Consider the following 26805-nt stretch of genomic DNA (forward strand, 5'->3'; position numbering starts at 1 on the left):
AGAAGAAATAGATCATCATGCCAGGAAAAAAAAGGAAGTATTAGATATAAAACAGAATGACTGCCGTTAAAATATTTATTTCAATATCTAAAAAAATTCTTGAAGTTACAATTAAAGATAGAAGAAGAATGTGGAGCCCAACTTATCCAAAGTACTAATGAAGTCTGGCGGTAGTGTCTATCGCAAGAGGTCTGGACTCTGGATAAGGACTGCTGCTGCTTTTTCTTCACTCTTTGTAATGCGGCTCTCTCCTACAAAAACCGTTAGAATTTCACCAGATTGCTAGGTAGGCCAACAATTCAAATGTCTTGCATAATCAGCTACACTTATTTGATAACACCAAAATAAAGACCGACCTCAAGTCCAGAAAAATGATCAGCTGAAATCACTTCCAAGCCAAAAAAAAAAAAAAAAAGTTCCATCACTTAACGCAAAAAGAAAAGGAGTACTAGTGGCACCTTAGAGACTAACCAATAAATTGGTTAGTCTCTAAGGTGCCACTAGTACTCCTTTTCTTTTTGCGAATACAGACTAACACGGCTGCTACTCTGAAACCCATCACTTAACAAAATTCTTTACTTTTCAAATCTTATATGTAAATCTGAAATTCAAAACCTATTTGGTTTCAGCATTAAAAATCTTTAACTAAAAGATAAACCAAAGCAAACTTCCCCCCCTAATATTTGATAAACCCATTTTCTCTCTAGCTATATGCAGTTAAAGCATTTTCTGCTGTTTCAATAACGTTACATTAGATTGTAAGTTTGGCAACTTTTTAACAAAAATTCAGACAGCTTTCACTGTTTGCAATCAGAACCACAACCTTAGTGCAATATTATATTTATTTCTTACAGGAATTTTGGTTGCCATACAAGAGTATTAAGGATCGGGGAAAGTGCAAGTTACAGGAGCTTGATTTTTAATCAATTCGAAATAAGAGGAATTAAAGCACAAAAATTACAGCAACATAGATAACGTGAACACAAATTGTTACACAAACTATATTGAGAAACATTAATATCTAGAAAAGAAAAGAAAAAATGTAATGGAAAAATTATCAATATTTGTGGCTTACACACAATCATTGCCAGATCAACTGGGTAATGCTTGTTTAAGAACTCAGAAAATCACTATTTTTATTAACTTAAGTACCACAAATAATTAGCTTTTGTGATATGTAAATTCTGTAAATCAACAGTCACATCTAGTCATTTTATAATATATGAATGAAACTTAAAATGTTCCCAGACACTCAAGGAAAGGAGCCTGCAGTTATACACAATTTACATCTTGTGTGATTTTGGTATTGTATACACAAATATTACAGAAACTAGGCATGTAAATGCAATTTATTTAAATTACAGTATATAAACAAAAGTTGATCCTAAAACCTGGAATATCATAACATGTTTCATAGATCTCTAACATTTTCTTCTCCACTATCATAGTAGCGTGAAATAATAGGGCCATTCCCCCACCCCCACATTTTCAAAACTGATGAAAATACTAGGACTTATATCTGTTACTATTGCTTTCTGTAGCAAAGTCATCAAACAGAGCTAGAGACCAATTCATCTTGGCAGAGGTGTATTTTATTGGTAAAAGTAGATCCTTTCAGGCCCTGTTACCCTTTAGATCATAAGACACAATGTAAAAATAAACTATTTCATTAGCTCTTTAGTGTTTTTAATCTCTGTTCTACTAATTATACTGTACCTATTCTTTAAGTGCCTGAAAAGATACATAAGCAAGAAACAACACTTGTTTAAGAAAGGGATTACCATCAGCTGTAATTTACTTGTGTATGTCAGCACTCATTAAACCTAAATTCAACAATAAGATTGTGATTAAAAAGCAGCTTAAAAGTCATCTTCTACATTTTCTTTTACTACCGTATTATCTAATGTATTTTCTGGCACATATTATAGAGGTAATACCAACTGTAGTCAAAGAAACAAAAAGGAGCATGGTATTAGTGGTTTATTTACTGAATTCTGTAATATCACCAAATGGAAGACAATGATGGCTGAATTACCATTTTTACACTTTTTATAGTATTTGATGGCCTTAAGGTGCCATTATTGAATATCTGAATGAAAATGTCATTCTCTGCAACAATAGCCATGTAACTATGGAAAAACTCAGTACTCTTGAAAGTAAAATGCCTCAATATTTGATTTTTATTACAAGGTTACTTGGAACTTTCAAATACAAATATAGACCTGCAAAGGGTGTAATAACAGATGTTAAGTCAAAAGAGTTGTTCCATAAAGGGGGCAGGAGGTTGAATAGTTGCTTTGCTAATGCATTGTTAATTGTGTAATCACTTTTGAAGAAGTATTCATCCTCCTTTGAAGAAGTTCTAGGAAAAATAGAAAATATAACACAGCTCTGCTGGTTCAGATGCATCCAAATGAGGTTGATTTAAAAAGGTCAAGACTTATTATTCCACAGAAATAGTATTAAACCACAAAAGTGTTTTTTTTTTGTATTTTTTTTTTGTATTTTTTTTTAAGTTTTTAACATTCTAGCACTGAAGTGGCACAAAGGCTGCCCAGTAGACCAGCCACTTATTTTCTTAAAATATTGTGCTTATAAACTATCTGTACAACTATTTAAACTTGCAGTAAAGAAAGGTATTTAAATTGCTAAACTTTATGTACTTGTTCTAGGGCTGTTGCAGACCTAATTAGACACTTGATTGTGAGAAGAAGAAAAAAATTATAATTAGAGATCGGCTGGACCATAGCAAGGGAAAAAAAAAATCAGGAACCTTCCAAAAGATGGGAGAACCTGATGGTATGGTAGGTTGAGAGTCTGGCTGTCCATACATGTTGTGCCTACCTTGAACAGGTTGAATGTTCAGAAAGCAAGACCCACAAAACTCTTACAAAAATTAATAGAGGTGTTAATTATAAAAGGGGCCAGATAGAGAAAATTGTTAACTTTAAAAAAAAAAAAATCAAATCTGCCAAAATGGTGTATCCCCAGGACACACAGAGAGTGCAGAACCAGTCAACGATCAACTCCAAAGTCGGGCCAATTGTCTGTAATGCTGATCAGGGCTTGATGGATCACTCTCTGGACCCTGCCACTAATAATTTCTGATTACAGTAAAGAAGTCACTAGAGAGTGATGGGAAGCTTTCTGCTCCTGCTTAGGCATTGACTATGCTTCCTCTGCCAACAGCCCAACCCAGACTAGCCAGGAAATGGAAATGAGGAACCAAGTCTATAAATCTGGACCTCTCTGTTTTCCTGGCCTTTTGGAACACTTGCATTCTAGGACACCACATGTCCCCTCCCTTGTTAACATTTACCCTTTAAATATTTTTTTAAACTGTAGATGATCACCTGCTGAAACATTTTTATTTCTACTAACAGGCCTTATCCTGCTCCCAGTTAAGTCAGTGGCAACATTCCCACAAACTTCCATGGAAGCAATATCCTGTCTTCTATCCCAGTTTTTCAGAGTTGTTGAGCACTTGCAACTCAATGAATTAAGCAGGATCTGTGGGGGCTCAGCATGTTTGAAAAATCTGACTATAAAAGTCTAAAGATGCACATGGACACAGTATAGCTAACACTCATCACAACCACATTTTAATCTGCTCAGATAGTCAATGTTAGGCCTCATTAGCAGTTTATCTGGCTGCCAAATGGGGGTGTCTGGTTCAAACTAGCTTCATTTCTTTGTATCTCAGAGAATGCTCTTCCAGTCTATACATAGTTTCCACATTCTACTTATCACATCAGTACACCATGTTTAAAACCTGTTCTGCTACCTTGGAACTGTGCTAAATATAAACGCAGAAATAAAGAAATACCTAAGTAAAGCAGAACAGTTACCTTTGAACAAGAGTCTCCAACAGCACTATCAGCTTCACTGCCAACAAACCAAAGATCTACACTGGATCAAAATGACATTGTGAAAGAGGGGGTGAAGTAATGCTTCTACTATTTATTGATTAAAAACGGGTAAAAAGAAGTTAAGCATGTGAGGATCTATTTAAAAAAGCCAAAAAGGGGAAAAAAGTTGAGATTCCATGACAAGAGTGTCAAGAACAGATTACCCTGGATGGCAGGGGAGCAGTGTATATAAAATAAGGTGTTTTCTGCTCAAAAATGAAATGCTTGTGGTTTTAAACCAAAAGAAAAAACGTACATGTTCTGGGTCCAGCTGAAGGGCATCATAAATGGATAGGTAATATTTCAAAGTTAACAATTATCTTTTGTCTCTATCTCCACCCCACACCTCCCCACCCCGACCTTTGAAATAAAATAGCCCCATTAATTTCATTTACTTGGGTTTAAGCTTGGGCACTAAACATACAGTCTGCATTACCGAGTACCAGCAGCTAAATTAAACCTTTTCTTCTTTTGCTGGCACTCACAGACAGCCAAGACATTTTGCGTATTTCAGTACCAGCCCATCTCTATTTATAACAGAAGTTTGAGAGGCAAGAGTAGCCATTTTTATCTGTCCAGTAGCTGTTTCAAAGCTCTTTCTATATTCATTCTGTGCCCAACTCTAGTCACTCCAAGGTCTATCAAGTCTTCCTTCTGAAGGTTTGGTAAATGGGTGCCATCTATTTCATTGTCCATGAAGGTCTCTTTATGTTCACCTAAGTTTAGACTTTCCAACCAATCTGCCACATCTGGTTTAGTCCACAGGTGGACAGGCTTAGTTGTAAAAGGCTTATTTGAGATTGGCTGTTGCAATATTGAGGGAGAAGGAGACCTGCTGCGACCTGTGTTCAAGCCAAATAAGTCCCCAGAAGGAGGCTGGCTGGGTAGGCTAAATACATCAGAGAGAGTTGGAGAAGGAGATGAAGCTGAAGCAGCAGGTGTCAGAGGAGCAGGCATGATGTCTTTGTTAATCTCTGTTGGTGAAACCACAGGGCTTGGAGCATGTCTCACTCCTGATGTCCTACTGTCATAGTCTGGGGACCTGCTCTGCAATGTGATGGGCTGGCTGGGTCCAGGCCGGACTGTAAAAGTGATGGTTGTACTTCGTGTACCTGAGACAGTGCTCATTACTTCTGTGCTCCTGAAATTAAAAACAGAAAACATCCAGAAAAGTCAGCAACTGAAGGAAGGATTTTCCTTACCAACAAGAGAAAAAAGTGGCTTTGGAGTAACAAAAATGAAGGTTTTTTTTTTTTTTTTTGGACAGATCTCACACATGAATGTACTTTTTGTAACAAGGTCAGGTTAAGGCACAAGCACCAAAAAGTTTCCACAGTTCTTTCCCACAAAACAAACCCAACTCTCTATGATCAATGGTAAGCCATATCATCATTATAAATTAAAATCTTGCCTATGAGACGTTCAAAAAAATCCAGAGAACATGATAAATTTACATTTTCTGCCCTCTCGATGGTCTCTATAAAGTAATACAAAATTAAATGAGAAACTTAATGTTACAAACACAAGGACTCTTCGGGTATGAGTTCTAGATATGTAACTAGGGCATGAAGTTTAGCTCTGAATATGAACACCCCTCAAATACTAGGAGTGGTTGGTTTTGGTTTGGTCCCCTCTCTGACTAAGTCAGGATTTAAATCTCACACAGTGAAATAGGGTAGCTAAAAAAATGCAGAGCTTAAACATGAATTTGAAACTTACTTGAAGCATGTTATTTACTTTAGCTTTGAACTTAAAAATATCAAATGACGAGTTAATTTTAGTGCCTATTTTGATTCCTACTCATTTATATAAAAAGTTTCCTGAATCTCTTCAAATGATCCCTGCAGAGACCACCTCTTAGTTTAGTCTTTAAGTGTCCACTAAAGCCTTTGCTGACATTGCCTAGTGAAGGTGCCAATAATTTATATGGATATGGGTACAGGGGATTGGCATTACCAATCTTTTGGTGGAGATTATGACTTTTGTTTATGTTTATGAAAACTACTGACCTGGGCAGCATTTGAACTACCTACCTACCTACGGGTTAAAAGCTCTTTATCCCTTTACAAATACCTTGGGCCATCCAGTCACTGTTTTTTGGAAAATTTGCTTCCAATATTTTTTGACAACAAACAGGCAACCCATCATAAGTGTGACGAGAGTACCAATCAACCAACAGCAAACCAAATTTATGTTTTAATAGTCAGTTCTTCTTTCCTCCCACAATGTTGCCACTTTCGGTTTCCCTAATCAGATTTTTTTTCCCCATGGCAAATGACTATCTGTTCCTCATGATGAAAAACTTTCCAGTTATAATTAGATGATCAAGGTGGACATCTCAGGCCTTAAAAATCTATGAATCTATTTTCCTTTTTCTTAAAATGACAAATAAAATAGGTTTTCAGTTTTAATTTATTTGGCACAGCTCCAGTTACTGTGGGTCAAATTTTGTAAGATGCTAGGTGCCTTCAACTCCCTTTGACTAGAAGGAGAATTGAGGGTGCTCAAAGTTTTGACAGCTCAGTCACTTGAACAGCAAGTGTATAATAAAAATATGGCCTGCCTACTTTTTTGTGAACAATGCGGGGATGTCTATTTGTGCCCTGGAAAATGGTTTAAATGATGTGTTAAGTGATGCAGTTCCAAAGTTATACAATCTGGCTACCATGAAAATGGTTAAATTTAATCTGACTATTTCATCAACTGGTATTCTACAGGCATATTAATTTTGAGCCAATAGTTCATATAGATGTTCAAATACAAAACACCTGTACTAGCAGTATACACTATTTCAATTATATTCACTGTGATGACAGCTAAAGGTCAGATAAATCAGATTTATCTGAAAAGCTCAGAGTAACACAACATATCAATTCTTAGCAGGGCCTGATCCTGCAAAGCCTTATTTTTTGAGTAATTTGTATGCACACAAGCAGTACTAATTTCACACAAACCATTTCACAGGTTCAAAGGGAACAGGCAAAATCTTTTAAGGCTTGCAGGGTCAGTCCTTTAGTTACTCCAAAAGTATATTAGGAGCCATAGTTTCAGAATTTAGCTATTATTGCGCAGTATTGTAATTTGACCAAGAAAGGTAAAAATCTGCAAGGTTTTCAGTACCTTCTTGTGAGTTTCTTGTATCCTAATGGCTCTCAGCACCTTGCAGCATTGAGCCCAAACAAACAGCACTAGCAGATTGTAAGACGTATATAGTAGGAAAGAAATCAGTGAACCAAGAGAAGTAAATAACTTTACTAATTTTAACTTAGAATTAAGTGGCCACACTCAAATTCCTCAATAAGGCTAGACACCATTTGAAGACTATGGTAGTTTTGCTATGAAAAAGAAGGATTGCACTCTATGGCCATGATTTATATAAACGGCCTAATCCACTAGCATGTGAAAACCTCTCCATATGCCTCCACCTACTGTGTGTCTTTGATTTAACTTTCCTATACTATTATAAAAAAAACCAACACAGTTTGATTATTAATCCATGTGCATCACAGTGGTGCCAAGGGTCCCCATTGTGCTAGGCACTGATATTTTCCTGTTGCATAGCAGTGATATAACTGACAACATTGGGTTCCACCTCCATCTTCCACTTCAAAACGTACAGTCACTGCACATAAATTACTGCTGTAATGGACTCCAAGTATATATTTGTTCAGAAAATCATTACTGTACCTTTTACATCTAAACTGCATTATGCAGTATGTTCTTATCATAAATATTTATACTATTTCTATGGCACTGTCTGATAGATGGGACAAATCTGTTTTAGTTGATTAATGAAAGACATTAGCAGCTCTATCTCAAACAAACATACTGTAATGATAACATTTACACTTTTATAGCACCTTCATTCCAAGAAACCCAGAACACCCCACTAACATTAATGAATTTAACTTTACAATTGCAAGCCTCCTCTGAGGTAGCTGTTAACATCATTGTACGGATGGGACAATAGACACAGAAGTTCTGTGACTCAACCAAGGTCACATAAGAAGTCTGTGGCACAGCAAAAATAGAACTCTCCTCCTTTCCTCATTCCTAGTCCTGTGCCTTAAATCACACAAGCCTCCTTTGGCTGTCCTTACATGCCATGCCAATCATTGCATTAAAACATGTGCTATACAGAAATCTATATAGCTTCTTCAGCATACTCAGTGTCATAACATGAGACCATCGTACATTTGTGTAAGAAAAAAATTGAGTAACTCCCATTCTGCCGATGGTTTGTTATTCCTTTTCTATGGCAACTATACTATTCTAGACTCTTTGAATTAATTTTCTTTCCTTTCATTTCTGTTTTTTAAAAAGCTATATACGAAAGACTACATATTGGTTCTCTACTGTTGTGTGGCTCATCGTTAAGACAGGAAGGTCAGCAAACGGTAGCCAATGGATTCATATATTCTAGTTGGTGAATATAAAGGTGTGAGTGTTTGATCATATTATAGTAGGGATATGAATGTTCTCCTGCCTAAAACCAAATTTCTTTATAAATTACAGACTGAACTCTTTCCCTCCCTTATTTGCATACTTGAAAAGGTAAAGAACATGATGATTATTTTAAATAAATCTATCCCTGTTAAGAATCAGCAAATGATAATATTTTGGTGTAGGTTTCAGAGTAACAGCCATGTTAGTCTGTATTCGCAAAAAGAAAAGGAGTACTTGTGGCACCTTAGAGACTAACCAATTTATTTGAGCATAAGATTTCGTGAGCTACAGCTCACTTCATCGGATGCATCTTATGCTCAAATAAATTGGTTAGTCTCTAAGGTGCCACAAGTACTCCTTTTCTTTTGGTGTAGACATTCACTTGTGTGTGATTGCACTTGTTGCAATGCATATTACACTGTCTCATATGACATCATAATATATAAAGTACTGTGTCACAATGGTGTATTTCTCAAGTGAAAAAACAGCCCATGTGGCTTGCAAACAAGAAATCTTACTAGCTAATTCTGAATCATATTTGCATGATTTAAAATTAAAAATACAAGGGTGTATTTAACAGAGATTCAGTGGCTGACAGCATGCTGCAGTGTATTCCATGGCTCCCTTGCGGGAAAGGGGAGAGGGGGAAAACAACAAAACCCTGCATTATGCTCTCATCAGAGTTATTTTTATATAGTGACTTGCCTAAAGGTCTGCTGTCTATGACAAAGCTCTTCCACCTTCTTTTAGGAAAAAAAGTCTTAGCGAAAGAAAGAGCCAATAATATATAAATAGCAATACAGTACGAAATAAGGTTATTCAAGCCCTAACTTGTGGAAACAAAAATTTTCTTTAATCATAAATGTTTGTATTTTACTTCAGTTCAGCACAATAGACAAACTGAAAAGCTATTTGCCAGAATCTGTTTGCTAGCGCGATCAGAAGAGGCCCTTGGGTCCCATTGTGAGGTGGTTTATGGGAGGAAGGAAGTGAGGCAGGATCACGAATCCTGGTCCTGGGGCTGGTGAAGATAAGGGACAGTGTGCGGGTTGGTGGGGCACAGAGTATTTTGCTGAGTAGTTAGTTCAGTGTTAGCTAGGAAGGATTGGGAAATGGTCTGTGAAGGGAAGTCTCTGTTCAGGGGATATGGTTTCAGTGGGAGCAAAATAAGATGCAACTTCATTTTGTCAAAGTATGAACAAAACTGATCTGTGGCCAAATAACTCATTTATTACTGGAGTTTATTCAGTTGGTTCAATAATGAAGCAGACTCATGTGAAAATGGTAAAGCAAAGCAAGAGGATACTATGAGGCTATGTGGCTGCGTGTGAAAAAGCTAGTTGAATCATCATCTGGGATCAATGTAGTGAGTGGGTTTTGCTGTTGAACTGTCCTGCGCTGTCCCAGGTGAATGATTGCTTTGGAGAAACTCTGTATGATCTGACAAATTTTGTGAATTAAAATATTGCAGAAACATTGGTAGTTAACTCATTTTGCAAACATAAAGAAGTCACCCACTAGTGAAGGGGGAAAAAAAGAGAGCTTTATCCAATAGAATAATAGTATGTAAACAACACATAAAACCCCCACAAACACAACAGCAAAGCTCTGAGCACACCACATATTTGAAAATCAGGCCACTTATTTAGGCACCTAAATATGGATTTAGGAACCAATTTAAGAATCTTTGCTGAAATCTTTCTCCATGAAAAAGGTGGCTTTAATCTCAGTTTGAAATCAGATCCAGTTCTGTAAATCAATGGTTTTAGAATGGCTACCATTTCTGGATTAGGATAAACTAATCCCAACTGCAGTTAGGAACAAAGTTAACACTAAAAATGTGATACCAAATGAGTGAAAATTAAAGAAAAAGAGAAGGAACAACATAGAATACTCTATGCTTTTTGTTGTCACTTACTTCACAGCACTTCAGCATGACACTCTTCTGTTAACAGCAGTCATGGGAGCAAATAAAAATGACAAAATGGAATGACTAAGACATGCAAAACAACATACAAAAGCAAGAGATCCTGTGAAACTGGCTGACAGACAATTAATGAGATGAACTGAAACTAATGGACACAATAGTAACCGAAAAAAAATCACTGGTGGTTTGTATGTTTAGAATAGTCACAAGAAGATGATGGTGTTGAGTTAAAGCTGCAGTCACCTTATAACCAAATGCACTGATATTTACTATGCATAACTTGCTACTGAATTTAACTCTGCCTTACCTGGCTGTGATATAATTATGTCACTTCTCTAGGTAAATATTATAAAAAATTGAGACAGGTAAGAAAACATTTATAATAGCAAGTTCATTTACAAAAAATCATACCAACACACTACTGTTTTTTACTCCCTTCAGGGCTCAGTCCTGCAAGCTGCCTAAGTACTTTTGACTCCCATTGTTTTCAATGCAAGTTGAAGGCACTTAGCACCACCACACAGAATAAGGGCCACTGCTAACATAAAAAACATCAAAACATTTAATGAAACAGAACCATATAAGAATTACATCCTGAATAAATAACCATTTCTGTCTAAAGCACTGTGATTTGGTAACAGTGGTGATAGTAAACTACAATAACTATCATTACTATTTATTACTTATTAGCATGTTGAATCAGACTGGAGCAATTAAGGAAACTCATGGTGAATGATGCCCTTTTCACCTTGGGCTGTTCTACTGCTTTTTTCTTCCGTTTCGGAACCACTTGGTTTATTTAGTGTTAATCACACTGACATTATTCACTGGATCCTCCAGGTTGGATTATGTTGCTAAGCAACTACTTGGTTCACAGAGTACACAGTAATCTGTTAAAGTGGTTAAAAACCCCTGATTTATTCTACTATTTTGCTTTATCAGATCCATATAGAAGCCTGTATGTTTTAAAATGAATTTATAGAACTGCTAACATTAGCTCCCAACATTAAGGGAAAAATATAACTCCTTTGCTGCTACAATGAAGATTTATTTTCCAAATAACTGCTAAGTTTTTTTTTAATAGATGAACCTAAATCAAAATCCCTGAGGCTGAATATATCCAGCTATTATTAAAACCTCTTTTTTTATATTGGGCTCAAATAGAATCCCCATGAATAACAAAGCCTAACCTTTTTGGGGAGAGCAGGGTGGAGAGGGGGATGATGAAAAGGGAGGCAGTGAGAATCAGATATCCAGACTTGGGGTGTAAGAACTTAGGTAATGTAGGAAGATATATTAGACAGACTCTATATAACATTTTGCAATTAGGATTGGTCTCCAAAATTGCCGGAACTAGATGGTTGGCAGGATCTAGGGGTGGGGCTACAGGCCAGATTCAAACACAGATCAAATCCCTTCTCTAGTTAGTGATCATTTCTTCTTTTTGCAGTGTAATTTAAGCAAGTTCATCCTTTGGATTTCTTATCTCTTTCTTCCTGCCTTTGTGCACAAATTAGGTAATTCAGTTGAGACACAAGTAGACTTTCTAGCTAAATTATTTTCAATATTAACATACGTTCAGTGTCCCAGGGCCATCACAACAACACACAAGAATTATTAACATAGCAAGGTATGAAGAAAGAAAGGTCTTGGCTCCTTCTACTTGCTTAATAATTGAGGGTGAAATTCTGCTCATTACTGTACAATAAAATCTCTGTAGTCCTCATTTACCAGAAAACACACAGAGGTCATATTTCATTATTCTCTTTGACTAATGCTCACAAATTATCTATAATTTAATGCATCTATGATACCTTAAAATTTTAATCAGCACCATGAAATGATACAATCACCATGACTGAGCTACAGTTATGACAGCTACAAAGCATCATATAATTGGAAGTAAGCCTTACAGGTAAAGCATCTGTTGCTCGCTGTGCAGAGATCATTTTAGTAACGTTTAGGAATGCTACATAGGCTGTAGTTTTGTACATTTCACATGAACAATGTATGTTCTAATTTCACCAGGCATCTGGTGCCAAGTGTTGTGAACAATGCTTGTATGTGTACCACTGCTTCTCTTTGGATAGGCCTACTAAAATGTGTATCAGTTTCCTTTGGCAGAGTTAATTGAGCTGCTCCTTTAATTCAATACGATTTCTGCATTTCTGAGGTAAGTTTCTTAGTTCTCTTTCTAATACTACTTTGCAGAGAGAAAGGCAGCAACCCCTATATTTAGCTTGCCCAATGCTTTTGTATATTAAAAAGAATTCTAATGCCTTGAGGGCTTGAAAATTTGGCAGGAGGATAGTCCAAAGTATGTTGGAACTTAGCAAATAGTTCTGTTTATCATGCACAAATAGAAAAAACAATCTTGAACTTATTCAGTCATAGTTGGGATAGGACTAAAAGCAGTCACTGAAGTCAGCATGTTTGACCGAATACACAGGGTGAAACAGATCTGCTGAGTAAGGCAGTGATGCTTTTACACAGGCAGTTTCTGGAGAAGAACTACAAATTTAAAGTGGACAGTTCTAGACATTAACACACATGCTAGGGCCAATTTCAAGTTAATGCCAGGATGAAGAGCTAGGCACTCTGTCCACTCCCATGAGTTTGCCATTAGCCTCTCACGCCCTCTCCTCTTCCTCCTCTCCACCCCATCCAGGAATTTGTCATCCATTCTTGCCCCTAGACAGAGCACAGAGGAAGTTAAGCAGAAAAAAGACCTAAAGGGTCCAATCCCACTGCAGTCATTGGCAAGGCTCTCAGACCTCACTGGGAGCAGATCAGGCCTGAAATGCAGAGTCCTGTGCATATTAAGCAGCAGAAAGCTTTCCTGATATTTCACTTTCATCTCAATCTTATTACTTCAGTTATATACTCTCCTACCTCCCCCTTGTAAACACACTAAAGAATTCCTTTCACCATTGATTTTTACATCCTTTAAATAGTTGTAGACCATCTCTTGCCCCCATTTCCTCAATCTCTGCTTAGCCAATAAATAATTATTTAGCTCTTTTAAGTCTTTTCTCATACATCAATCATCCAGCTCCTCAACTCCCTTTTTTCTGCCTATCTTTAAATACCTCATGTGTGTCTACACCTTTCTGATACTGAATTAAACAAAAAAACCTTTTCCCTCCCCAAATATTCAAGAGGCATTCTACTAGAATTATAGAAAGAGTGAAATCCCTGTTTGGTGAGGTGATGCATCTTTATATGCAGACCAACACTTTATAGGCCTTTTTTTTTTTTTTAAACCGTTATGTCACATTGTCAACACATGTCTGATTTGCTGTCTGCTGTACAACCTAGGTCTTCCAGCATTACTCCTTCCCTGCATTCTCTGTCCCAAATATATGTTTGGGATTATTTTTCCACAGAATAATTAGCTTGCTGTCAATTTCTCCCCCCAGTAAATGCAGCGCTTAATTTTGACTCATTAAAGAATTCAGTGAAATTAAGAGTTCTGATTATTTCAGAATAGGAAGGAATGGCAAAGCATGTGCTAGTTATTTGCCACACACAATATTTGGAAATAAACAGGAATGTTCAGTTCCACTGTAACCTGGAAAAGAACTCCTAAATATGACAGAATTAAATAAGATTAGGCATATAAAGCCAGGTATTCTAGCTGTTTAATGTGACTTTAGACACAGAAAAGCAAGAACTGCACACATTTAAAAATGACCCTGCAGTCATGAAGGTAACAGAAAGACTATACAGTCTGGTCTTGTCATCTATGATTCGGCAACGTTCTGTTTTATGGGATTACCGAAGGCATCCTCAATTCAGTTTCTGCTCCACCTTTGGCAAAAGACCATCTACCTTAAGCAACCAAGATATGTTGGTCAATTTGTACAAATTTCATTGAAATGGTCTTTTTTGTATTAAGGCCTCTCAAGTGCATTAGACAACCCACCTTATGTTCTCTGTTTATGTCAAGCACAACTGAAAGGCATTCCATTCCCCTGGAATTTTTTACTCATATCTTCAGTCTAGGAATGCTGTATGATCCTTCATACCTTCCTTTATGGCCACCAGTTCAACAGCTTATATCCAGTGGGAAAGAACAAACTTTAACTACTATCCTCTAAGGCTTGAGATAATACTGAGAGATCATTTGGTATTAAAAAAGGCCACTCTTTCTATAATGCCAAACATCTCCCTGATGTACCCAAAGAGTGGGAGCCATGTTGTGTTTCTTCTTTTGGGGCTACTGCCTACTCAGCACAGTAATTCTTGGGGGGGGGAATGATTTGGATAGTAACTTTAATATATAGTGGCATTACATTTTTGCACATATGCTCCAAACAAAAATAGATTTCCACATGGCAGATTATATCAAGCAATTAACAACACTGCAGACAAAGATGGGATTGCAGGTCAGCAGTCACTCCTAAACTCTGCATAATGCCAAACATCTGCATACCACAAAGAGGATGCCATATTTTCTTAAAATATACAGGTCAAACCCTATTATTCAAATCTCTTGTAGGACAGTGGTAACATTCAGAAAACTGGAGTTAAAGATAAACAATTTTTTAACCCAAATCTAGGATTTAGAGGAATATATCCACTTTTCAGATGTGTGGCCTACCTATAGTTACTTTAGCAAAATATAAACACTTTTCCATTTACCTGCAGGCCTCTGCACATGCCTGTCATCAAGGGTTATTGTACCCCTGTTCTTCCAGCTCATTTTTAATGACAATTTTTGTGTTCAGTGTAATACAATATACATTTAAAAGTGCAAGGATATAAGATATCCTGTGGGATCTCTTCCTAGGACTTTTGTAGGTATTCTTTGGAAATCAATTCCATAAAAAATGTATGAGCTAGGCTGCAAAAGGAGTGCTGATCTAGAAACTTTTCTAGCTCCCTGAAATATTCTTTCACAGATTGTTCAGTAAACAAATACGTGCAATTGAAATATAAAAAAACCTGAAAACAGTAAATATACCAGGTGATTTACAAGGATATTGCATACAGGGGTTATTTAAATCAACAATTTAGTGGTAACAATGTGATTTCAATAAAAAGCTTCACGAAATTGCTTTGTGGATCATGTCTTGTCATACTATAAGGATTAAATTTAATGTTGCTGATTAACTGAGTTATCTAACTAAATCAAATAATGTTATGTTGAGTGTGTGAAAAAAGACTTAAGTGAAAACTGATATTTTATCAACCTCAATCAGTTATGGAATGGAATAAAATTTCAATATAATTATAATTGTTGAGTAAAACTGCAAGAACTCTGTTGTATAAATATTATTGTAAAAGAAAAACCACACCAGTTCTTAAACATAAACCTAAATAATTCACATCAAAATAATGGATACTCTGTCTCTCAAAGGGTAGCAATTGAGAGAACTCATGTAGGAATGCAGATTGGGTAGTCCTGGTGCTTGTTTACACAGTGGGGCAATGCAAACACTACTGGGTGTGATTTTTAAACCGTGTTAATGTGTTGCACATTAATTCAACTATGTAGACCCTTCTGGTGTGGACTAAAAATTCCCTACTGCACCTTAACGTAGTACTGTTTTCAGCAGCACTACATTAAAGGACATTAGGGAACTTTTAATGTGCATCTGCAGAATCTATGAACCAATTAATGTGCAACACATTAGTGCATATTGCTGCTCCATGTACACAAGCCCTTCAAGCTAGTGTCCACAAAAACAGAACTTAAAATGGAAACAACTAATTATAAACTTCCCGCTGGTTTCTGCTTCTTGCTTTTGCTGTTTACTGAACCTTCCTCAAAAGGAACTTCCACAGAAACCTAAAATTTGTGTGTTAAAGGGGTGATATTCTAGCAAAGGGAATTACAATAGAGCTAACTGTAGCTTGTAGCTAGGGGTAGCCTTATTGGCCGATGTGGTGAGTTTTTTTAGAAGCCTCAGAAAGTGGGCTCATTTTTCCAATGAAAATGTACATTACTTTCATAAGTGCTCATTATTTTATACTGGAAATTAGCAGAATAAGAAGGGTGAAAATTGTCAATTATATAGTGTATTTATACCTTAGGGTGATCTTTTAATGTTATCAAAATTCCTATGGTGGAGCCTGCTTATGTAAATTCTCAAAAGCATACCCTTGTTTAAGAAACTGAGTAATTACATCTTGAAAGAAGTATAGATCTTGTTTTAATTCTTTTAGTTTCATTTACCTTGTACTGAGACTTGCAGTTTTTGTTCCAGAAGGCGACTCCAACCCTTCCCCTGGCTTTGAGGATTTCTCTCTGTTCATTTGTTGTAGTATTGAGTTCAATTCACTAATAACATTAGCCTTTGGGCCTGAGAGAATTGGGCTTTTTACCTCAGTTACATCACCCCATAGCTTGGAGGTCCTTTGCTGTAAAACTTTAGCTGTACTGGGCTGTGCACTGATGGGAGGTGGGGGTGGAGCAGGTGGAGGGATAACAAAGCTATCTACAGTTTCTTCAATTAGAGCATCTTTGTAAAGTGCATTGCTTTTGTTGATTATGGGCTTCATTTTTGGCTTAGGAGGTACTGGGGGTTTGTCCACCAGAAACGTTTGCCCATCTGCATAGACTGTACAGGTATCCAAGTTCTCACCACCTTCAGAGGATAAGGTAGAGATGCTGGACACTGTTGAGATAGTGCTGGTTGTCTCTAAGTGATGGTCACTACTAGATCGACTGTCTACCTCCTCAATCCCAGAGTCAGTGACATGATCAAAACTTTCAGGGGGTGGCAGAAATGAGGCAGGCAAACAGTTTGAAAGACCCACTTGTTTTTTACTGTCTAAAGAATTCGTGGATTGGTTGGGGTTAAATGAAGCAGATGTAGGTGTTCCATTTTTTCTTTGCTTAAGTAAGTCCGTTAGAGCAGAACCTGGAGCTAAACGGTCATCGGGGATATCAAAACTGTTAGCAAATTCTAAGGGAGGAGGTAACGGCTCAGTAAAAATAAATTCTTCATCAATATCAATAGATGCTAAAGGGGGTGGAGGGATGCGAAATGGCAAAATGACAGGGTCATCAACAGAGCTAGCTGCAACAATAGTTTTGCAGGGAGATGCAGGTGGCTCAGGTGTAGCAGATACATTCAACCCACTTTCTGCTTCTTCACTATCTTCTGGCATCTCCGATGGAAAATTGTCTGGATTCATTTCCATTTCAACTCTCTTATCTTCAAGGGTGTCATCAGACTTTGCTGCATCCACAGTATGAACCATTAGTAAACCAGCTGACTTCTGCTGTGAAGTATCCATAATATTTATCAGCATGTTTTTCTTTTCTTCAGGCTTCTTCTCTTTCCCCATATCTGTTTCATATTTGTTTTCAGTCTCCTGCCTTCTCAGTGGGCCACGTGTATTTTGCCTGGTAACAGCAGCAGTCACAGGAAATGTTGTTTCAATATTAGATCTCAGCTTTGTATCAATATAAAGTGGTTTATTAAGGTCTGCTTTACCAGTTTCTCCTTTGCCTGGAGTTTGTTGCGTTTGTTCTTTCATGGCTCTATCTCTTGCAGACAGCGCGAGTGCTAGAGGTGAGTTTGGATCTAATAGCTTTCCTGTGAGTGGATGAACATAATTATCCGAACTGGACACATTAACGGTCTGAGTTGCAACCATATCGTTTTCAGTAACTTTTTTTATGGATGAAGAGTTTAATGTCCTTTCATCACTTTCATTGCTAGGTTCACTGCTATTAAAAAGATTTTCAGATTCTCTAGGTGCAGGAACCGGAGAAGGTGACATAACTTGCCTAAAACTATCTTCATTACTAAACGTGTCCTCATCAGTAAATTTAGATTGCCTCATACGTGGTATTGGGGGCAACAGGCCAACATCCTCATCTCCCAAATCTGTAGAAAGGAAAGCTGGAGAATTACGCCTAGCTTCTAATCTCTTTTCCCTGTCCCTCACTGCTCCAGCAATGGCCGCTGCAAATGGACTACTGACGTTTAAATTATCATCAGGTCTGAGCTGTCCAGGCTGCTCTGAAGACTGAGGGTCAATCTCCATACTGCTTCCTTGGCTACTTTTCCCACTACTGCTGGTAGATGGTTCTTTCACAATAATTGTTGGAATTGGAATAGAACAGGTCTTTTCTGGACTATCCTCAACATTAGACTGTTTCACTAGCATTCCCTTCCGCCTTGCTGGTTTGGCTGGCACGTAAACTGCTTTGCTAGCTATTTTCCCAACTTCAGAATATGGGTTTTCTGGCATCTGACCCCTCTTGTTTCTGAAGTTTGCCTGCAACGCAGCATTCCTACTATACAAGTCCTCAGAATCTAGAGAATAACGGTCCAGTTCTCTTCTGTAATACATCCCTTTGTCCCTCATTATTGTTCCCATATGTTCAGATCTACCTGAAGAAACCTTTGAACCTGAATTCTGATTAAATGCAGGTTTTATTGTTCCATAGCTTCTTGATGTTGGAGATTTGGGAGAGTTATAAAGGGAGGGAGAAGGAGGTGGTGGTGAAGGGGGTAGAGACTGTGGTGGAGGGGGGATATCTTCAGAAGTGTCTGGCATGGACAGACTTCTGGTAAATTTCAACATAGGAGGAGCCAAAAATTGACGTTCTTCCTCTGTTATTCCTAAGAAAATGAATAAAGGGAAAACTTTAAATATCTGCAGTATAATTAAATACAGTGTTATATTTTTCCACTAAAGATATGACCCTAAGGGAATGTCTACACAGCCCGCAGGAGCGAGCCTCCCAGCCCAGGTCAACAGATTTGGGCTAGCAGGGCTCATGCTACTGCACTAAAAATAGCTGTGTAGACAGCATTTTGAAATTGTGGCTTGGGGTGGAGCGCAGGCTCTGAAGCCCACCCTTCCCCCCCTCTGTAAGCTTCAGAGTTAGAGCAACAACTTCAAAGCACTGTTTACACAGCTATTTTTAGAGTACTAGGGTGAACCCTGCTAGCCCAGGTTTGTTGACCTGAGTAGGTAGGCTTGCTTCTGTGGGCTGTATAGACATACCCAAAGATGCTACAGAAATTTTGCATGGCATGGAGCAGATCTGAAATAATAAACCATGGCTGGCTTGTTGATTCCTGCTCATTAAAAGTTCTCTAATTGTTGAATTTCCATAAAGCCATATGGTAGTATTAAAGAGGAGTGAAACAGCAACAAAACCGTTTCAGAGTAGCAGCTGTGTTAGTCTGTATCCGCAAAAAGAAAAGGAGTACTTTTGGCACCTTAGAGTTTCTAAGGTGCCAAAAGTACTCCTTTTCTTAAAGCTGAACTGATTACTGATTGTAGGCAAATGCTTTTGTTTGATGTACCTTCGGAGCCAATATATTACTCTTCAAAAGAAAGTGAAAGTATGAAAAAAAAGACAAAAACTACTCAAAACAACATTAAAGATTCTGTACGAGTGTGAGCTAATTGCATAGAAGGGAATTTTCTCTGAAATGTGTCAAGAAGGCAAGGCATTGTTATACAGAGAAACTGTGTTTCTGACTCTAGCAATCCAGAAACACACAAAGTAATGCTATGCTTACACAGCAAGTACAATATTAAAGCATTTCTGGGAATTTTGCCTGTATTGTTTTAGTAAAAGGAATATAGAGAACCATCAATATTACATAAAAAGTGACATTTTAATTTTGGATAACATTTTTCAAATGCAATTAAGTGATGTAGGAGCCTAAGTCCCCTTTTCAAAAGTGTTTTAGGCACTTAGGAACCTCTTAAGTCCCTTAGATGTTTTAGAGAATGTTAACTGCTGATACAGAGGCTCTCAACCTATTTACTATTGTGGGCCGCATATGCAGCTCTCTCTGTTATATGGGCCACATCCACACAGTATATACACTACCTTAATGGCCCTGACGGTGTCACATGGGCCACAGCTGTGTGCTGATTGGGCTGCAGGCAGCCCAGAGGTTCAGAACCACAGCTCTATGTAATAAAAGTAATTTATGATTTTACTCAAAGAGGAAGGCATTTTGTATAAAAGGTGGCTATGCCATAAGACAATATCTGGAAATATTGTGTGTATTTTGCTGAACAGCTTTACACAAGCACAATGCTTATAATTAGTTCAGAAATACCTTGAGTAAAGTAGATCAATTTTAACAGCAAATGCACCAAAAACTAAGTTTTCCCCCCTCCCCCCAATAAAGAAAAAGGATAATTTTGAATTTAAAAAGTGAGCTTATTTTATACATTTGACCAGTAGGATGCATATCACACCTTGCATAGCACATGATGGTATTTTCATGTCAATAAAAACATCTGGATGACTCTTAGCTATAGTTGATTTATGACAATAGATCTTCCTCGATTCTTTTTCTTTGCACTTTCAAAATTCTGGCCTTCCTTGTTAAAGGCAATTTTCCATAGCTATTACAACCCCACAACACTTGCCTAAAGTGATCAAAGCAAAACATGGAAGTTGTACTAGTTTTCAGGCAAACTGATTTGGTTTTTGAGCTTTGAATCGGAACTAATGAGTCAATTAAGTTGAAGAAAAATGGAGTCAAAATGTTTTAAGCAAGAACAGAAGTTAATAAAAGGTGCCAAATGAATGCATGTGTAGAATTTACATGAGAAAAATTTTACCTATAGATTTTTGTCTTCTCATTGTACCCCGAGGTATACCTAGAAAAAGACCTTGAGGAGTCCCAGGTACAGTAGGTGGCATCACAGCAATACCCTGTCTATCGTACATGGACTATGAAACAAAACAAAAACGTTATGTACAAAAGGGCAATGTTAGAGAGAGACACCATAAGAAAAATAATTCATCTCCTGTTCCACATACTACTTTGTTGTTCATCTTAAATAGTCAGTGGTCAAATAAAATTATCTATTCTTCTACCACATTTTAAGGGTAAATTTGAAGGTATAACAAGCAATCACATTTCTGTTTATCTCCCTCCTAAAAACATTGCCACAAACTGCACCGTTGTTCAAGTCACCCTGCACCTACATCTGGGTTCCAATATTTTGACATAGAAGAGAGACCTTAAATTTTCTAGGTGTAGTGTGTTAAATACTCAGAGTTCTAAATCTGCTTATACTACGCGGACGAGTAGCCCCACTGATTTCAAATGAAATTATTTGTGAGACTCAGAATTTGGTCCTAAACTTATATTTTGATTTTATGAAGTTGAAGAGTTTTGACGAGGAAATTATAGTTGAATACCATGGTTTAGCACAATCATCAGGAACAGAACAGAACAGGATCTCAGCATTTCAGAAATAGTGTTTTTATGGAAAGATGTGTGTCTTCTTCAAGTGGTCTCACCATTGAATCAGAAATATTCGAGATCAAGTAGACAGAATTAGTGACAGCAGTTTCCTACCTAGGCTTATTCTGGGCCTAGATGCTTGTAGGGTATTCATTATAGCCAGAGCGGGGAGTGCTGCCAACAGTTAAGGCTACCTGTTTATAACTGCCAACTTTAACCAACTTTTCTGGGATGAACTTTCCTATGCTAGCTGTCTGACTCATTCTGAAATTTTATTTTATTTTTTTTTAAAAGGAAGTTTCAGCTACTACGGTTCAGTTATTTTCAAGAACAAGGATAGGGGAAAACACATAGTTTTGCCCATGTTAAAAAAATGTTCAACTATATAATTAGGAAGCTCCAGGTCCTCCATGCTTTGCAGAAGGGACTTGAAATTTGGCAGGGGGACACCCTGGTGTCAGTGATGCACCTTTTGCCGTCTCTCTGAAACTCCACACAAATTTGGCCAAGTTCCCCAAATACTGTAGTTTGCAGATGCTCAGTAGAGACTTGTTAGAGCTTGGCAGTTACTGAACAGTCTTCCATATTTTGTGTGCAGTGCCATTCTCCAGGCCAGGGGCTGAGAAGGACTTTCCCTGCAATTGCTCCTTACTGCTGCCTGGGGCCCATTGTGGTGCCAAATATGGAAAATGGGAGCAGGAAAACTATCCTGCAGTCTTAATGCTCCCCCTGCTTGCAGGCAGGCAAGTGATGAGAAGGAAGAAGCTGCTTGATCGGAATGCAGAGGGGGAGGAATAGAGGAAGTGGTGTTACAGGAGCAAGGAGGGGAGGAGCCATGGGACTCCGGTGGGAGGGGGCAGGAGCAGGATGAGTTGGGTGAGTAGGACAGAGCAGGAAGGGGCAAGAAAGAGAGGTTAAGATTTTTAAAATATAATTATGCAATAAATTGACAATTAAAATGGGGAGGGAGCTGGGACAATTAAAAAATAGAGATACATCAGGTGGCTGTTATCAAACAGTTGAAGGAGAGACAGAAAGCCATCTTATTTTCCAGTCAGCGTGGAATACATGCAGATCAACAGAAGAAATTACTCCTTGTAAAATAGATTGTGGGCACATCTCAGAACATGGAATAATCAGTAGTCTTCCCCTTTCTCATTAGTGTTTAGCCTGCTTCTAGGGCACCCCTGATCCTCAAGGGGTAAAGCCCCTTAATTCTTCCCTCCTCTCTCAATTGGCCTGGGTTCTTTGCACTTGGTGCCTTCACCTGGGCTCCAGCCCAGTGCAAAACTAACAGACATTTGGCATTACAATGTATAGTTACAGGGAATCTAGGACCAGACAGACTATAAGGATATACAACATGTTATTCCTTGAAAAGATAGGGGTAAATTGAGGATGGCCTCAAGCCCCAGCTGTCTCCAAGTGCAGGGAAGGCCTAGTGGACTCAGCTGGCAGTCAGCCCTCCAAGGCGCAGTGGAGTCTTAGGGCTCAGTCTCTTCTTTGTGGAGCTGGGTTCTCCAGATCAACCCCCCTAGTTAAGACACACAAAATGGCATCTCCCTCTGTGCTGCAGAGAACAACTCCAGTACTGCTTCCTCTTTAGCTACTGTAACCTGACTCCGGTAATCATTTGTGGTTCACCAAACCCTTGAGGAGGAAGGATAAGGGGCTCTATTATTTTTGGGATCAGGAGGGGGGCTATGTTAGCATGGCAGCTGAACACCTTCCCAAAAAATGATTGTCTGCAACTCACTAAAAGACACTGCTGCTTATCCTAAATCTGTATCCCCCCGATCTGTCTAACAATGTACAGGTTGTCCTCCAAGTGCCTCATAATGGATTTGTGATTTTTATCCTCACAATACGCTTTTGAGGTAGGGAAGTACTATTAACCCTATTTTACAGATGGGGAACTTAAGTAGAGAGATACTAGGGCTCAGATCCACAAAGATATTTCAGCACCTAATTGTCCTTGAGAATCTAGGCTTAAGTGACTTGCCTAAGGTCACATAAGAAGTCTTCGGCTGAATCAGGAACTGAACCATGGTCTCTTAAGTCCCAGTCCAGTGCCCCATCCTTCCTACTTGTAGACGTCACAAACCTACTTATTTTCTACAATACTGCTGATACAATTCTGAACACTCTGGGATTCCTTCCTCTGCAGCTGACAAGAGCGAAGCATATGAATAAGGATTGGTACTACTTCAGTGGGAAATAAATGCAGCTAGACAGTAGGGAAAAATTATTTTTTCCTCATAAGACTTTACAACCAGTGGAAGCAAACTCAGATTTGAGGGTGTCTACATTTGGAACTGGGAGCGTAATTCCCAGATGAAGGAGAAACACCCAAGCTAGCTCTGATCAAGCTAGTGCTCTAAAAATTGAGCGTGGCCACAAAGGAACAAGCACCCAGAAGCGCTAGCTGCCCCAAGTGTGTGCCTACCATCTCCGATTGGTATGTACTCGGGGCACCTAGCACTCTATTTTTAAGGCATTAACTCAATCAGCGCTAGTGTGGGTGTCTTTTCTTGAGCTAGTAATTACACGCACTAACTAGCTTTCCAGGATATAGCATTTCAGTCGTTCGTGCTTTTTATAGCATTACTGCTATCTCCTCCCCTTATAAATTACTCAACTTTATCTAGTCAAAACCAAAACAGTCAATGTTGTTGGGAGTAAATAAACCCAGTAATGAAACAAGGATTAGGTTTATTGTCAACGACGAAGCTTAGAATGGTGATAAAGAATAATCATAATGATTAACTACATTTATAAACCCCCCCATTGCTGGTGTATACATAACAGCATGGCAACTAGTGTGCATAAAAAGACTGGACTTACTAAAGCAGTACTAACTAGAACCACAGTTTCATAAGTGAAAGGAAGAATTTAGGAACCACCACGTACATTTATATCTGTAGCTGAAGGAAAGCATCTACTGGAAGGCCGCGGTTTAATCGTTGCCACTCTTGAGTCCACAGTTACATTGTCTGTAATTCTTGATGGCTTGGAAACTGGTACAATTTCATCCACTTTATCTGTAACATAAAAGTATTCACTAAAATAAATATAATTTGTCCAAAGACTGAAAATCTAAATATTGCAAGGTCAAAGGAAGAGTTTTACTTTTCAAAAAATGCAAAGAAAAAGGGTGGCTTTTTTTTTTTTGGCATTTTAACAAGGCAATGCTTGAGCATCAAAAGTCGTGCAAGCCGAGCACTTATTTATTGCTGCTGCGTAACATGCATGCTTTAGTTTTAAGCCTGCATGCATTTAATGTTTACTTAGTGTGACTCGAAAAACAATCCTCTTCTTCAAACCTTCAAAATGTGAAGGGAGAATATCTATATAGAAACGGAAAGAAGACCTTTAGAGATAATGAACCCATAGAGCACTGTTTCACATAGCGATAAGCAGACAGTACTTAGTCACCAGAATTTCAGTGATATTTTGAACAACAAGTACTTCAAAAGTGCTCTTTGTGTCTATTCTTCTTCTCCAGTAATTACTTTCTAATCTATTCATCATGTCAGTCTATTAGACAATATAACTTAGCATTATTGGAAACTGCTCCATGTCTCTCTGTTTAATTAAACTTTAAATATGCTTTATATTAGTTTTGGTTAAAACTATCATATTTGTGGTCAGAAATGGGCCCAATAGGCAAAGTTCCAATCTGGATCAAAACTTTCCCAACACTGGGGAACAGTGGTTCAGAACTGGGATTTTGATTTAGCATGCTATATAGTGATAGAAACCATCTGTGAACATGTAAGATCCCTCAAAGTTCAGGAGTGTTTGGACCCAGGCCCAGCTCCAGTTGTGACTATAAACCAAATGCAGCAGTAATACTATTGAATATATTTAGCACTAATATAACGCCTTAAGTCCAAGGATCTCAAATCACTATGCAATCAACCATAGTCTTACAACTCCCTTATTACAGGTTGGGAAATTGAGGCACAGAGTAATTAAGTTACTTGCCTAAGGCCACTGAGTCATTCAATCTCTGAACTTGGACTAGAATCCAAAACTTATACTCTAACCAATAACCTTCCGCACTGCCCCTTTCACCTTATCTTTTGTTCCTGTGAACTCTCAGACTGCTGACTGGCACTAAATGTACTACCCCCAGGCTGGTAGTCATGCTAAGCTAGGATGGCATTTTTCTTTTTAATTTCTCTAAAGCAATAGGGCACCAGTCACGCAACCTATGTGTATTCTCAGAAAAAATGTACTAGAACCAACTAGAAGTGATTCCTTAGCCTGGTAGCTCCTCTTGTCTCAGGCTTCCACAACTTAAAATTTTTACAAGCCACACCTTACTTTTCAGGAGTTAAGTATGGTATGTCTTTGTATGGTATAGTAAGGTTTGATAATTTAGTTTAGGAGAAAATAAAACTAGCGCATTAGGTTATTACTGACTTAAAAACAGCTAGAAGTGGCACCACTATGCAAAGTATCAAATTTGAGCTTGATCCCTCACTGGAAAAACAGCTACGCTCAGACTCTAGGAGTGTGGTAAGGGACAGGAAGTAGGCAAGAGGAAGAAAGATGGTCTCTCCCTAACCAGCAGCTTTGGCTGGTGCAGAAATGGAAGAATTATATTCAGCCTTCTCTGGTTGGGAAGACACTTGTTTTGGGAGAGGAGACTTTTGGAGCACTGGGTGACAGGGAGAGAGCAGGAGAGGAACAGCTGCTAGAATTATTAAGTTGAACATTGTAGGTGGTTGGCTTACTCAGAAGTGTTACTGTCTGCTTTCCACTGGAATTAGTATTACATTTTTTGTTTGCTTTATTTATTTTCATATAATAGACCATCCAGGGAGAGGAGAAAAAAAAACACGCTTAAAACCTTCACAAGCAAATAAAATAAACATTAAAAAAATCACATTCCATATGGTCTTAACAGTAATTCAAACTGTGCACTTTTCAGAAGAAAATACCTGTAACCTTCTGATGGGCAAAAGGTATCAGAAAGCCATGGGTTTAGCCTTAAGCATTTGAGCTACACAGAAAAAAATATTGCTAGATTGCAGAATCAAGTTTAGGGGTATCTACCATTGATTGTAACAAGGGCATGGGAATTTCATGTTACATCTCTCCAGCCCTTTATATGATCCTAGAAGGCCAAACACTTGTTCTTGGGATCCAGACATAGGGGTGTTTTGGGGACTGAAGGCCTAGACACCCAAAATCTGTAAATAACAAATATACCATATAAAAACATATTCCCTTTATTTTGAACAGACACATAACCATACACCTATTCAGACAACAAAAAAACTACAGGGAAAGAATGATGAGGCTATGACAGACACTTGAAAAG

The 26805-nt window shown here is 38.0% G+C and overlaps 1 protein-coding gene across 1 annotated transcript in view; it reads right to left on the minus strand.

Annotated features, from left to right (window-relative positions):
• Positions 1 to 510: 510 nt before the first annotated feature.
• The window catches only part of SHANK2 (SH3 and multiple ankyrin repeat domains 2), a 618929-nt gene continuing 592634 nt past the window's right edge, over positions 511 to 26805 (minus strand). Inside the window, exons 23-26 of the mRNA XM_084631101.1 lie at positions 24384 to 24514; positions 20842 to 20953; positions 16463 to 18866; positions 511 to 5049 (exon numbers count right to left, since the gene is read on the minus strand). Coding sequence (XP_084487227.1) covers positions 4476 to 5049; positions 16463 to 18866; positions 20842 to 20953; positions 24384 to 24514 — 3221 coding nt within the window. The 3' untranslated portion in view covers positions 511 to 4475. The remainder of the gene's footprint in view (positions 5050 to 16462; positions 18867 to 20841; positions 20954 to 24383; positions 24515 to 26805) is intronic.

The sequence above is a fragment of the Lepidochelys olivacea genome (genome assembly GCF_965140295.1).
Source record: "Lepidochelys olivacea isolate rLepOli2 genome assembly, chromosome: 6".
NCBI classification, from domain to species: domain Eukaryota; kingdom Metazoa; phylum Chordata; order Testudines; family Cheloniidae; genus Lepidochelys; species Lepidochelys olivacea.